Source organism: Phasianus colchicus, chromosome 9 (assembly GCF_987193195.1).
Source record: "Phasianus colchicus chromosome 9, bPhaCol1.hap1.1, whole genome shotgun sequence".
Classification (NCBI taxonomy): Eukaryota; Metazoa; Chordata; class Aves; order Galliformes; family Phasianidae; genus Phasianus; species Phasianus colchicus.
In genome coordinates, this window is record NC_143444.1 from 17,062,880 (window position 1) to 17,077,569 (window position 14,690).

Genomic DNA, 14,690 nt, shown 5'->3' on the forward strand with positions numbered 1-14,690 from the left:
CTTATCTTGGGAGGCATGTAGTTGGCACTTAGGATATGCCAGTAGAGTATTTAGACAATCAGATAGTGCCTTTAGCCGTGTTTGTACTGTGGATTGCTCCCTGGTTTCAGTTCCAACTTTCCTCACAAATGTTACATTCAGTTACACATGAACAAGCTCCCCCAGACCCTCTTTTCTCACCTCTTTCCTAGTGCTGTTCCATCTGTTTCCTACTATCCTGCCGAGAGTGATTTGGAGGAGACAACTATGCATTAGAACAACTGAATGTAATGCAGTTTAAGAATAAAGTTCTATTTGGATATTGTAGGCACATGTATCTGAGAGTGTAATGCCCTTATAGGATATTGCTGTCAGTTTAGTGCTGCCACTTGAGTTTAAGAAGCTAGAAAAACTGGCTTGGTTTAAGAACACTTTAAATAAATAACATTTATTTTCAGGGATTTTTTTGCACCACTATGTTTATGTTGCACTTGGTTTGGTTTTTGGTCCCTAAAGATATAAAAATAAGTATTGGGGCACTGTCTTAACAAATCCTTTTACAGCTATTGCACTGAACACCCTCAAATATTCCCAGAATTTAAACAAGATCCGTGGGTTACTGGGCAGGACAGAAGCAAACTCTGCAGCTAACCAAACAAAGACTTGGATCTGAAGCCAGGATCTCTGGCTCTTCTGCTTGAGGTGGCATTCTTGGAGAAAGATAAGAGGAGCCAGTTAAGCAAAAGAAGAGAAAATTCTTCATTTCTTAACATGTATTTACTTAATCACTTTCTGCTACATGCTGATAATGATGATGATAATGCCAAGAATAATAACTTTGCTTTAATAGCTATGATCTTTGATTCCCTGTGTGTATTTAAACCAAACCAAACAACGCACCACCACTAAAAAAGGCCAACGAAACAACATTCAAAACAGTCTACCAAGTAGGAGTTAAGCTAACGTGTGAATCAACACATATTCATGCAATTTGGATGAACAATTGTATTATTATGCCACAATACTGACTTTTTTCTTTAGAGAAGATAGCCGCTTATTGTCTTGGTTTTCATGATTTAGCATGCTGGTATCTCATGTTTGTGACTGGTCAGTAGCTGAATGAATGTAATCGCTTTAGGACTGACCTTGTAATCTGTGCTCATTTAAGAGCTCCTTATATGAATTAACCTGACTTACTGCAGGTTAGAACTGATGGTATCTGGGTGGGAAGCTGTAAAGTACCTGCCAGCAAATCATACTTTGCATGAATGTAGTTCATGCTATAATGTTTTTCTGAGGAATGATCAATATATGGATGGAATTTTTTCAGGCTGCGCAAGATTTGGACTGGTTTTCCTGAAGTTTTTGGTTTCAAAGATTGCCATTAATGTATTTCTGCTTGATCAGATCCTGAAGTTTACTTTCACAGTTTGAAGGCTCTTTGCAAAACTTTCTAATTTTTTACATTTGTTTTAAAACAGATTCTTCTCTTTCAAAATCAAATGTGAGACAACCATGTAAGTAACTCTTCAACCTATCTCTTTTAAGCCTTAGACCTTTGTCTACTATTAGATTAATGAGGAAAATTATATTTAAGCTTTCTGAATTGTGTGTGGGGGTGAGTTTGTTAAATTCTGAGACAGGAGAGAATTCTGATTAGTGCTGCTATAGGCATTCCTATTGAGCTTTAGAGAGAAGAACTGTAACCATATCTATATATGAAAATTGAATTTGGGAAAACACCACTTAGAATTTCAGTCTTAATGACTTCATTTGCCAGGGTGTGTTATCTCCTCCAACTCTGTCAAGGCTGCCACTTCCCAATACAAGACCTTCAGCAGCATTGCCATCTTAAGGATTTCCTGTATCTTATGGCAAGCCTCTCTTCTACACTGCACTGCAGTTGCTCACATCCTCAATTACTGTGGCACTAGCACTCACAGGCCATACTCTAGATGAGATCACTGAATTGATGTAGGATTCATTTATTTGTTTTTGTCCTGTTGTCTTGATATAGTGAATTTCATTTTTCAACCCTGGAGAGGTAGAAAGTGGAGAGAAGTGGCTGTAGGAGGTGAGAATAAAATAGGAAGTTGAAGGTGATTTGCGGCTAAAATCAGCGATGAATGAAGAAGAGGGGAAATTAGAAGAGGAAGTGCAAAGAAGGTTTTCTTCCCCTCTATTTCTGTCCCCATAGCTTTGAGACTGAATTTACTCTAAATAGCAAAGATGATGAAAAATTATGCTTCTACTGCATGAGCCTCTCTAGATAACTTTCTTCTCTTCACTAAGTATTCTCAGAGGAGAATATACGGGGCTGATGCCTCATGGAAAAAGAACATTTGAGTTTAGGAAGTCCTTTTCTGTTTTGCATTTAAAAGTGACTTAGTGCCAACAAAGGAATGAGAAATAGTCCCATATTAGTAATGGGAGAAAGGCCTTCTAAGCCGCTATCCATCTAGTTTTGCACATGCAAACTTGGTCACAGGCACTCAGGCTCTTGCCAACAGGAACTGCTGGAGATGACATTTGTCAGAATGGGAATGGCATTGAGGATCCCAGGAGCTGGTGGGCTGAGGGATATCTATGGGGATATCTGTTGAATGCAGGAACATGTGTAGTTATTTCTAAAGTGAGGGTGTTGGTTGTGTTTTAAGAACTGGAATTCTCCTGAAGGATACTACTGAGAAGATCTAGTCATTTTATTTCCCAGCCAGCTTAGTCAGTAAAATGTTATTTGCTGGCCTAAGCCATTCTGCGTACTGGGAGACATTAAAAATACTGAAACTAGAAATCCATTTTGTAAGAAAAAATTTCCCCCAAATGGTTGATGAGTGTTTTTGAAGCATTTCTAATCACCAAGAAAAAAAAAAGAGAAAAGCTGGAAGCTTTTTTGATGTTTAGCTCTGGAGCATTGTATCAAGGAACCAGATGCTGTTACCCTTAAAATGGTGCTGCGAAATTACCTCTCCCCTGGAAAGTGATCTTATGTGTGTGGTGGGGGGAGTGTTCTATTTCTGTGTTCCGGAATTAATTTTAGTTATTGTTTTTCACATTTGGCAATCTTTTCAATTGTTTCTATTTATGTTTTTGCTGACTTTTTGTTGGCATCTCTTTCCTCTTAACAGCAGTTCCGTTCTCCACCTAGAATTCAGGCTGAACTTGTAGGAGATGCAGGGAAAAGTTTGCTTGAATATTAGGGCATTTAAATTAAAATAATCTTTTACCAAAAATCCCTGCCTTTGTGAAACACATTTTTAAGATAAATGGATATTTAATTGAAAGCAACTTATTAAGGGCCAACTGAAAATGCTTAATTTTTGCAATGTGTTCCACATTTGGGTGCGCAGAGCTGAAGCTTTGTTTTGTGATGTTGAACAGTTGGTTGGACTGAAGCCAGTCTCCAAAAGCATCATTTTTATTTCCTTGATGCTAATCTGCTACACTGTTCCTTAAAATGGTGCTTAATTTACTATGAACTTCAACTAAAAAAAAGCTAAACAACTATGAAAGTTTGAGGGTAATTGTTCTTAAGCATGACTTGTCACTGACAAAATTAAAAGCCCTTATTGTGTGTGTTTGCCTTTTTAGCTGTGTTCTATGGCTTGGACACTCTGACTGTCGTGGGCATTGCCTTTGCAGCATTTGTAATTGGAGCCCTGCTAACAGGAGCGCTGTGGTTTATCTACTCTCACACAGGTAAGCATAAGAGCTCTTAGTGACCTCAGTGTAGATCATACTGCAGGAAGTGCAGTGTGGTATGAGTCCTTGCAATGAGAGTGGGGAGGGGAGTTAGCAATAGCCATCATGCCCTTGTTTCTCACTCACTGTTCTCTGTGAGCAACTCCTTGCAGGAGCCTGTTGATATTTATGAGAGGATTGGTACCTGCCCTTCCTTAAAAGGAGATATTATGTGTTATGAAAATATTTTAATTAATTTTTTTTTTTTAAATCTTAACTAAGTGGATGCCCCGTCCCTGGAAGTGTGCAAGGCCAGATTGGGTGGGGCCCTGGGCAGCCTGGTCTATCATTAAATGAGGAGGTTGGTGGCCCTGCATGTGGCTGGGGGGTTGGAGATTCATCATCCTTGAGGTCCCTTCCAACCCTGGCCATTCTGTGATTCTGTAATTCTTGAAAACTCATCTGGGATCTTGAAAGTAAAATTGAGATTTCCTGTGTTGTGCAGTATCATTAGTAGCATCTCTGTTTCAAATTAATTAGCATATCCATTAATAATCCTTTTGGTTCACATACTACTTTTTCTAATTTATTTGTCTTGGTTTTTTTTAAGTTACTAAATTAGATGGATGTGACTCAGGATGTGATGTGATCAATGAGCCAAATTATGAGAGAATGCCTTACTTGCTTTGACATTTCCTGAATATAACTAGACTTGAAAATGTTTCTCTTGATTACATAGAAATTTTGCCCCTGCCATTTATTTTTCTGTTCATCAACTGTTGCAAAAGATGGTGGAAGTCACGGGTAATCTGATTTAATTTAACTCAAGCAAATAACTGAAAAAGTGCCTGAAATTGATGCACCTCTTATATGTAGCTAATTTCTCAGTGTCTCCTTCTCACACTTCTTTCCATACTATGATGAGTTAGCAGAAATGCAACGCCATAAGAGGCAGTTTGTTTAGGGAGGTCTCTGTTTTGTGGCTTGATGTGAACGAAGACTGAACAGTGATAAGGCCTTGCTTTGGGACATGTGATCTTGGCTGCCTGTGGATTATTGAATATCTCAGGATCCCTACAGCATACTGGACTCCCAACTACTTCCATTTTTGACATTGCAAGACCCTGCCAAGATCTTTGGGAGGTGGGGAGAATGTGAGGTCATTCACTCCAAACCTGTGCAGCTCTGGAGCCCTAGGATTGTCCCATAGCACATTACAGGGTATTGTGGGTTTTCCTCTGCATTTAAAACCTTATGGAAGTTACATAAGTGTAAGAATCTGGCCCTGTCAGGTCAGAGCTCCTGTAAATATTATGACCCAGGAGCTTATGTTAATTTGGAAAAAATCTGTTTTATTTCCAGTTGACAGTACAACAACTTATATAAGCATTTTAATACTTCCCAATGCATCAGCTGTGTATGAAGCTTGTTTGGAATTCAGAGGCAAATTTGGAAACTGTAAATGTTGGGATCATAAGTATAAACAGTATTATCCTCCTCTGTGTACTAATGAAACATTATGCAAGAAACGTAAGTGTAATTTTGATGGGCGAATAGGAGATAATTTCCAAATAGGCAACACTTACTAACAAAAATAGTAAAACAGTTGTTAAATTAACATTGTTGGTTCTGTGTTTGTGGAAGTTGAGATTCTGTTCATATGCAGAATCAACTGTAGGTGCGCGTTACATATCAGTAATAATGGAACACTCAGAAGCAACATGATAAATCCTTCAGTAACAGCAAGACTTGGACCAGTCCCATTAGAACTATTACATTAACATAGTAGATCAGTCATAGTTACCATGTAAAAGTGGTAAAGAAGACAGCTGCTCTGACTTTGTGTTTCAGGTGAAAATAAGTGGAGAAAAAGGCCTGACAAAGAGAAGAAATGACTTAGGAGGAAAAAAAAAAAAAAAGTAAGGAGACATTGTAACTCATCAGATCAGAGAATCACAGCAGTGAGATGAGAAAATTGTCTAGGAAGTTATCTGGGTTGGATTTTGAAAGTGAGCCTACGTTCCTGTGCGTGTAATTTTTCCGTGCGTAACAACTTGTATCTACAAAGCAGAACTTCAGCAGAGTACAGTGAAGGCTCTGGCAGGGACAGTTTCTTAGAGGACAAGTGCTGTGACAGACAAGATAATCCAACTGCAGTGGAGTTGAGAGTTCACTGCAGACTTATTAAAATAAGGAGGGAAAAAAAGTTATCTAAATATCATCTACAGAGTGGTGGTCTTTTGCAAGAAACAGAATTCACCCTCTGTTGTATTGCTCTTTGAAATCTCATCTTTTGTTGCAAATAATACTGAGTTTCTATTCTAACCTGTTATTTAGACCAAAAATTGGAAAATGAGTTAATACCGAAGTTGTATATTATAGTGATACTCAGAAAATGGATAAAAGCTACTGCTGATGAAGAATGCCAGCTTGGAGTGTGTGAAGGACAATACAGCAAAAAGCCATCTTTTTGTCAATAGTAAGAAGGCTTGCTGATACGATTTTACCGGAATGGCTCTATTGGCAGGCTCATTCTAGCATGGAGAAAGCTTTATGTGTATGAGCTCCTTTATTCATCTGTATTGGCTGTTACCATCAAAACCTCAGTTGATAGCAAAAAAAAAAAAAAACAAACAAACAAAAAAAAAAAAACAAAAAAAAACCTAAAATAAGTAGAATTTGATCTCAAAATATTAAGTAGGAGTTGTTTTGTTTTTGTCTCTCATAGGACTTTTGCTGATTTCAGTGATTAAGATATAAGAGATTTCTATCAAAAACATCAAAATTTTGCTTTAAAATTGTGCATGGCTCTCTGAAACAATTCAGTGTGAGTTGTCCTAAGGTACACAGGTAGTAAGGGAGAAGAAAAGAGAAGCTATGCTTGTAATCTTGGAGGAAGAATTTTAGCCCACCTTTCTGCAAAACGATTCCCTACTTTTGACTAAAGGCCTTTAAAACGACTGACAGCAGTATTATTTCTGACTGAGAGGGCTCGAAAACAATGGGAAAGCAGCAGAGATTTGCTACGATAAGATGAAACAAAAATTCTTACAGATTGTGCAGTTTCAGAAACCCTTCAAAATTAGCCACATAAATATCTATCAAGTATCTGTCTTAATAGGAATAACTGGTTATGTTTAGGAAAGGTCATGCACGAATCTGTAAGCTAGTGAGGCTGCCAAAACCTATATCCAAAGGTGTAAACAGAAAGCTGTTACATGGATGTCAATCACTCCATTCTCGAAGGAAGTGCTTTTTTCTGCTTCAGACAGTGCTGCAAGTTAACAGGATAAAATGTTCCAAAATCTGAGAAGTTAAATGCGTTTCTCCTCCCCCACTTCTCTCTCTCTCTTTTTTTTTTTCTTTAAATGGGATCTGATTTAAAATAAACTGACATAGCAACCAATTATATTTGGCAGATGGAGATAGAAAAGCAAACATTCAGACTTCCTGGACAGGGAGTACAACTGGCAGCTTTCCTAAGTGTGAATAATAAAGTGCATGTTGTCGCGCTCGGATGAGTAAAAGCTTGTTTACTGTCAATAGACATGTCCATTTTGAGTAGTCCTGGTTCAGTAACGTTGGATACATGAAGCTGTTTACAAGAAGACAGATGGGGAATGCTTCTTTAGCAATAATTTACATTTCTTTAAGTCCATTTCATGAATATTCTTTAAAAATGCTGTGCTGCAGCTTTGCTGGGTGTTTAGGAAATAAGATGCAGGAAAAATCAGTCCAAGTACAGTTGTTGGTCTGTGTTTGTAACATCACAGTGACAAAGTTTCTTTTCTTCCGGTCTTTGAAAATTTATTCCGCAGCTGATTGGGGTGTATGGGAGCTGCCAATAATGCTCTAGAGATGAAACACTGAAGAGGAAATTGAATTCCATTGGGGGATGCCAGTGAGGGAGGGCGCTGCCATCCCAAACTGAAGGGAAGTGCCTGTAGGATGCTTCCAAGAGAAACTGAAAGGAGCAGATAGCGTTGTAAGGATTGCACAGAGGCCAGCATAATGCCTGTCACTTTTCCGTAAAGAAAACAATACACGCTTAGCTTATAAATGAATTTCTGGTTAAATACATCCAGATTGCTCGGACACGCTGATACAGAGTTGTGTAACTGTGTGGTTTGTAAGTGGGAGACAGCGGGGGGAGGCAGGGGCCCCATGAGGGGAGCCCAGCCGGAGCTGCCGCCTCCAATGCTGCCAGCTGGGGTTAGCCCTTCGCTGCCTTCTGATGATTTTCCTTCTCTTGTTTTGTCTTAGTGAAAGGGAGTTTGTTTATTCCTGCCTCTGTAAATATATCTTTTTGTACGAAGGAAGGAGGGCTTATACACAAACAACTGGAGGAGAAGGGAGCAGCTAGGAAGGGGAAGCTATCCAAACAAGGCTTATGAAAGTCTTTACAGTACGATAACACAAAGCACTGATTTGATGCAGCTTATTCTGATGAGTTACAAAGTTGTTTCTAATGCAAGTTAGGGGTGAAACACATTTTATGTGCAGATGACTGGGGCTGGATTCTGACTTGTTGCCCATAAGCAGAAATCTGCATTTTGGTGATGAGCTATGTGGATATTTCTTACACTGTGGAGAACAGAGTCAAATCTGCTCACAAAAGCCAAGGCTGTACTTCATGTCTGTGAGGGTGAGACTGACCCTCCCACACATTTCATTGGCCTCCTGGGCGGTGCATTTTAGTGGTTTAGTTGTTTTTTTCTTTCCGTTCTGCCTTCTCCGTCCCAAGAGCAGCAGGGTGCAAGGCAGGTCTGTGTGCTCCGGGGCTCTGCCTGGGCTTACAGCTGTGGCTGCAGCACAAGCTTGCAGTGACCCCAGCAATTCCCATTACAGAGAACGCTTGCAGCCTCTTCTGTGAGAAATCCTCAGACCTCCCTTGTTCAGAGTAGACTCTGAGGGCTCTGCAGCCAGCAGAAGTATGTTTTCTTCATCCGGTGGAAGTCTGTTGGCTTTGGCCTGAGATGCAAAACATTAAGCACATGCAGCCCTGAGGGTCCCTTCTTGAGGAGCACAGTATGCTAGAAGTGGGAGCATGAAGTGTGCCACGAGGCACCTATACAAGAGCCTGTCCTTGTTCTGTGGCCCTGTTACTGAAGTGCTTGCTGTAAGCAGGAAAGAAGAATTGGACTCCACCTTTCTTCAGCTACTGGCAGACCTAGCCCATGGGAGCAGATAACCTCGGGCAACACACAAGGCAGAAGGTCTGCAGCCCTCCTAAGCTCATGAGACTGGAGATCCACCAGCCTTTGGCTCTTCCTGATTATTCCTGCCTGTGATCCAGCAAAATGTTTCCTCCTTGCAACTTCGCTGGCAGAGTGACTGTGTGCTGCTGGCTGCTGTGGGCTGTTTCATGGCTTCGCATGGCAGTTATTTCTCTTTTACTGTGCTGAGATCTCTGACTTAACCTCCAGACAATGATTATAGAATCATACAACAGTTCGGGTTGGAAGGGAACATAAAGATCATCTAGTTCCAACCCCCTGCCTTTGCAGGGGGGCAGTGACAGTGTAAATCACATAAACTTCATTTTCACATCTGTTCTAAAGAGGCTATTTTGTAATATTGCTACAAATGTTGCTGCAAAAGTGAGCACTAAAATTTTAAAATAAATAACTCGGACTTTTTTGTATATATATTATTTATGATTTCCGATGTGGCCTCAATGTGATATTTTGGGCATTTACGTTGTGACACAATGCGGTAAGAGCTGGATTTCTTCTGGAGGTTCCCTGCCACATGTGCAGAAGGGACATGAAGAGAGCAGACGAAATCTAGGTTTTACCAGGAGGCATAAATCTGTCTTTAACTCCTGAGTGCTTGATTTGGCAATCAAGATAACAAAGAGCTTTTAATTTATTGTCAATAAACAATTTACAAGAAGTGGTGAGGCTTGTTCTTACTGAGTTATAAGTGCTGCACGTACTGTGGCAGCTGTAAGGGAACTTCCTACATGTTACGTTCACAGTACATCAAGTCAAGATTGCAGCATACCCTGTTGTTTTTTCTACACTAAGAAATGGATCATGTCTCAGGATATGTGGTATCCTGCTGACTGATTAACTTTGTCTTTAGCTCCAGCTTCTCAGTTATAGCAAATGCACTCTTCTGTGAACTGGCATTGGAACAAAAGTCTGCATTTCACTGGCCTTTCTCCATATAACAGAGAAAGCTATGAAGTTGTCAATCACGTAGCAAGACATACCTGAGTGATGGCTGACAACAGAAGGTGGACAGTGTCCATCTTGGTCATTTCTATCTACTGCTTTTACGGTGATTAAGAAAACAACAATATTATTTTCCCCACGTGCATAGTGATGCTAAGGTAACAAAGTATAGTAGCAGCTTCAGCAGTACTCTGAGATCTGTCACCCAAAGCATTAGTTGTATGGAAATAAAAGAGAAAGACTGGGAAGGAACGGAATATTTTCTGTCACAACTAACACTTTCCACTTCTCTCCCTCCATCTCCTTTTTTCTCTCCCTTTTCCCTCAGGAGAAGCAGCTGGAAGACGGCAGGTCCCTACATCCCCACCAGCCTCTGAGAACAGCAGTGCAGCACACAGCATTGGCAGCACGCAGAGCACTCCTTGTTCCAGCAGCAGTGCAACCTAACTGTGGGGAAAGCAACATTGAGGAACAGCATAGGAGTGCAGAGGTTCAAAGGACTGTGTTGTTGACATCAGCGTTTTAATGCTCAAAGTTTGTTCCTTTATGAAAACGTGAGGATAGATTGTTCTACAGAAAAAGACTGATTTTCTTTTGGGGAAGCCACTATGTGTATGTGTGTGTACATGTGCACACAATGCATGGGTAAGCACAGCCTTTTGGATCTATAGCGTGTTATGCTACGTGTGACAAAGCTACTAATGTTACAGTACTGCAACCTGTTCTAGGGGTCTTTTGGCCCTCAATGTGAAATCTTTGCCAGTTTTGAAAAATGCTGCTTTGTCTATATGACTTTTTTTCCCTAAACTGTCTCATTGACACAAGGTATTCATTAAGGGAATTCAAAAAGATAAGCAGAACAAAAATTATCTTAGGTCAAAAGATTTCTATTTGTCTAAGCAAGAAAGCCTGAAGGTGAAATCTCTTTGATTAATAACAAGTTATTACTTCAACTATGCTAGCAACTTATGAGTAACCTTTGTTTTGTTAAGCTTACAGCTACAGCATCTCATTCGCTTTTCTGTTGTGTTTGCAGCCTCAGGTTTGTTCCAGTTATTTCTGTTTTAGTACACATTGATTTGGTAATTGGAGAAGAGCACGCTCTAACATTCCCTTTCCTCTTTTCCAGGCCAAAGCTCTTTAATAAGAGATTTTTTTAATCTGCTATACCAAATACAAACACACACAAACAGTAAGATAAATAATGTTCTTGTGCACTAGTATAAATGTGTGTGTACATTTAATGGCAGTGTCCTTATACAAATAGATGTATATCTGAATTTTTAGATCCAAGGTTGTTATTTCAACAACTGCAAAATTAGCTCAGCTTTCTTTCCTTCCATATGTTAAACATAAAATATGAAACAGCAGGCTCGTTGGTTCATAATGGGTAGATAGAGGAGATTAAAAAAAAAAAAAAAGGTGGTGGTGGTTCTACTCCTTTAGCTTCCCTCAAATTCCCTTTGAAATAAAAGATGATTCTGAGAGGGCGCAAAGAATGTGCAGTAAAGCCTATTGTTTTTGTAAAATGCCACCTATGAAACTGAGCTATTCTCTTAAGATAAGAATGCAGTTGTTTGTGCCAAACCATTGTATGAAGATTGCAATCCAATAGTCCCAAAGTAGTGTTGAAATGCAGAAAGCACAAAAAGGTACTAATTGTCTCAGTGATTTTTTTTAGTGAATTGCCATAGCTTGACCTTTGACTAGATGCCAAATGAGAAGAAACAATAAGTAATTTTTAATGTGTGATTCTTTGACTGTTATGTTGCCACTTTGTAATTTTAATGTGTCCTACTGATCCTTCTCCTTTAAGGAAAAACGAGTGTTGTTTTCCTCTAAAAATGGGGTAACTAACTTTCATTAATTTTAGTAAAGATTACCTGTGTTTTGCAAGAGGAGAAGGGAATTGATTACACTAGAGTGATAGTCTGCTCTGAAGTCTGAGCTGCAGATTTCTTTTGCTGATTCTACACTTGTGCCTTGCTGATGCGAGGGTGGTCAAAGTGCAAGATATGCAATGGATGTTAAGTGCCCAGAGTTGGGTAGAAGAATATTGCTCAATTTGAACCAAATTTGTTACTAATCCTGCAAACATTCATGCCTGTGGGTAGCTACATGCATCATCTTGATAGTACCTGAACATGCTCAGCTCTACAACTTACTGGTATTCTCAGAGTCAATAGAGAGATCCAGGGCATAGAGTTACGCATGTGAAAAGTGTTTTATGTTACCAGGCCAATGAGTATTTCTGGAAACATCGGCTGGAATTGTCATGCAAGTGTAGTTCTACCCATGCACAAGAGTATGTGGGATTGGTTGATAAGAGGTGTCAGGAGGATGAAGGTGCTACCTGTGTGGTCAAAAAGAAAGTGCTTTGCCTAACCTTCAGCAGAATGTATTGTAAAAGCATATTCTATGTGTAAAGTCTTTAAAGATGTCTTCAAAGAAGACTAGAGTCTTTAAGTTCAATCATAGCTATATTTTACTACATTAAATTTGTGTATAAAGATATATTTAAATGTTTTAGATAAATGTAAGTTACTCTATATGAAATGTTTAATTTCAGTTACTGTGAAATTTACATACTCTGTAAATTCTTTCCTAGTTTTAACCCTTTCCTTCAGATATTTTATTGAGTAGTTTCTCATAAGAAGTTTTAGATTTGGTTGTTGGGAGGGATGGGTTAAAAACTTCTATGTAAAATAGATAACTTTATATTTTTGAGGGAAATGTGCTGCATTAAGAATGTTTTTATAAAAAGAATACTCTAATTTTAAAATGATGTAGAGATTTATATTTACTGTTGGATAAACCAAAAATATATAAAGTTCAAAGATTCCATTTATTGGCTTTGATTTCAAATATTTTAATTAACTGAACTTGGTGTACTTAGCTGTTTAATTCAGAAATTTTAATCAATCTGAATTAATTGGCTATTGGAGATTACCAAAAATACATGTAATTCTTTAGCAGATGGAAGAGACATTTCTGATTCAAGAGAGAGAGAACTAAAATGGATGTTCCAAGTTAATAGCTTTATTACCAAAACCTATAGTACTTTCCAGCTATTAAGTTGCCTGTGATTCAGAGTACCAATACACCTGTAAGCTCTGCTTTTATAACAGCCATTCATATCTACTGCAAGTTTCTGTATTTGGTGTGGCAAGCTATCTGAATGTGTAACTGCAAAGTCGCTCATTCCCAATGCAATTGAACCTGGGCTTGTCAGACTGAATTTCATGTGGCAAATGTCTGCCTGTTGTGGAGAGCCACCAGGACATCTCTGTACCACTGATGTCCCAGCACAGGCCTTTAAAGCAGGGCTTCAGGAGGGCTGGCTGCATGCTGGCTCATCACAGTGGCAACTTTTAGCTTAATCGAATTTAATCCAAAGGAACTTCTTATGCAAAAATGGGAGGACTGGGTTTAAAAGGGACACCTTTTCTCTGAAAGCTATCAGTAACATACTTAAACTCCAAACCATACTGCTTGTTGTGACATTTGCTGCCTAATCACTAACCTGTTAGAGCCTTTGGTGTTGGACATTACTATACTGATGTTTCAAGAAGTCAGAGCTTTATGTGTTAGAATGTTTTTGTAGTGTTTTCCACATGGAAATGGATTTTCCAAAATGTCTGTAGATGTCGATGATTGTAAACTTTCCTCTGCCTTTTTCTAACCATTTCTTGTATGTATGTATGTACCATTCTTTCTGTTACGTATATCTACCTCACGCTTCACAAGAAGACTGTACTGTTGGTTGTGCTGACAGCCCTTCCTGTGAGGTGACTGATCTGCCATGTTGTTGTTTGTCATTTTGGGGATGTTCATGGAGTTAACAATATTTTGCTGCCATGTACCTACTAGTTCCACGCAGTATTCTCACCTTTAAATAAATAAGTATATTTCTTTAGGATCCAAATGCCAGAATTCCTTTTAAATCAAAAAACATTAGAAATGTACTTGCTACCTGTGGCCAGTCAGAACACCCCATTTGTACTACACTTTATGTTCAGTATTTCAGAGACTTGTGGAAAGTGCTAAGTTGTACAGTTTTGATAACCACAGTTTCGTGTCATCTTAGTCTCTTGTGCACAATAAAGTATATATCAATTTATTAACAGTTGATGCTGTGATTCATTTATTTGAAGCAACTGATACCAACAAACTGTGAAAAACAGTTCATCTGTATTGCTGCCTTTTTCCTCCTCCATAAACTTCAGTGAGAATTGTGGTTCTTCTATTCAGTGACTTTGGCTGCCTTCTCAGTATCATGACTGCTTGCAGAAGGCAGCAGACATATTTAGTTGATTGCTGCCATTTTTCACTCCAAGTCCAAAGTTTGGATCCTGCAGGTGTTTGGTTGTTGTATATTGTGATGTGTCCCAAGTCCTATTCTGCACAAAGCCTGGCTTGAGAACAGCCAAAACCAAGAGTCAGCTGAGAGTCCTCCATCTGAAGCAGCAGAGTTCCCTTGGTCTGTTGTACACTTAACTGCAAGTACACTGGAGATGAACAAGCAAGACCAAGCTGTATTTTCATTACTGAGGGGTCGTGCTCTGCTAGAGCAGATAGCTTGGTCAATTGCCAGCAGGGCAAGGATTTGGATGTTTACTCTCCTAGTTATTGCTTTGTTTCCTGTATTTCATGTGCAAAATATTCTTTATGGGCAGTCTGGGGGAGCCGGCCTCAGCTGTATTTCCTTGGGTTATTCAAAGGTTATGGCTATTAACTCACAAAGTGAAGTTCCCTAAAAAAGGAATTCCAAATGTTTGATGTTCGTTTTTAAATATCAGGATTCTTTTAGTACAGAGAAGACTATTAATTAGAAGCAATCATAAGTCATAA

General features: G+C 39.1%; 1 protein-coding gene across 3 annotated transcripts in view; it reads left to right on the plus strand.

The window, feature by feature from the left end:
• The window catches only part of TGFBR3 (transforming growth factor beta receptor 3), a 127,329-nt gene extending 113,366 nt beyond the window's left edge, over positions 1-13,963 (plus strand). For 2 of the 3 annotated variants that reach the window (XM_031614808.2, XM_031614809.2), the window contains 3 exons: positions 1,461-1,496; positions 3,571-3,678; positions 10,168-13,963. In XM_031614808.2, coding sequence (XP_031470668.2) covers positions 1,461-1,496; positions 3,571-3,678; positions 10,168-10,286 — 263 coding nt within the window. In that variant the 3' untranslated portion in view covers positions 10,287-13,963. The remainder of the gene's footprint in view (positions 1-1,460; positions 1,497-3,570; positions 3,679-10,167) is intronic. The other variant, XM_090146369.1, reaches the window with a different exon arrangement.
• The last annotated feature ends 727 nt before the right edge of the window (positions 13,964-14,690 follow it).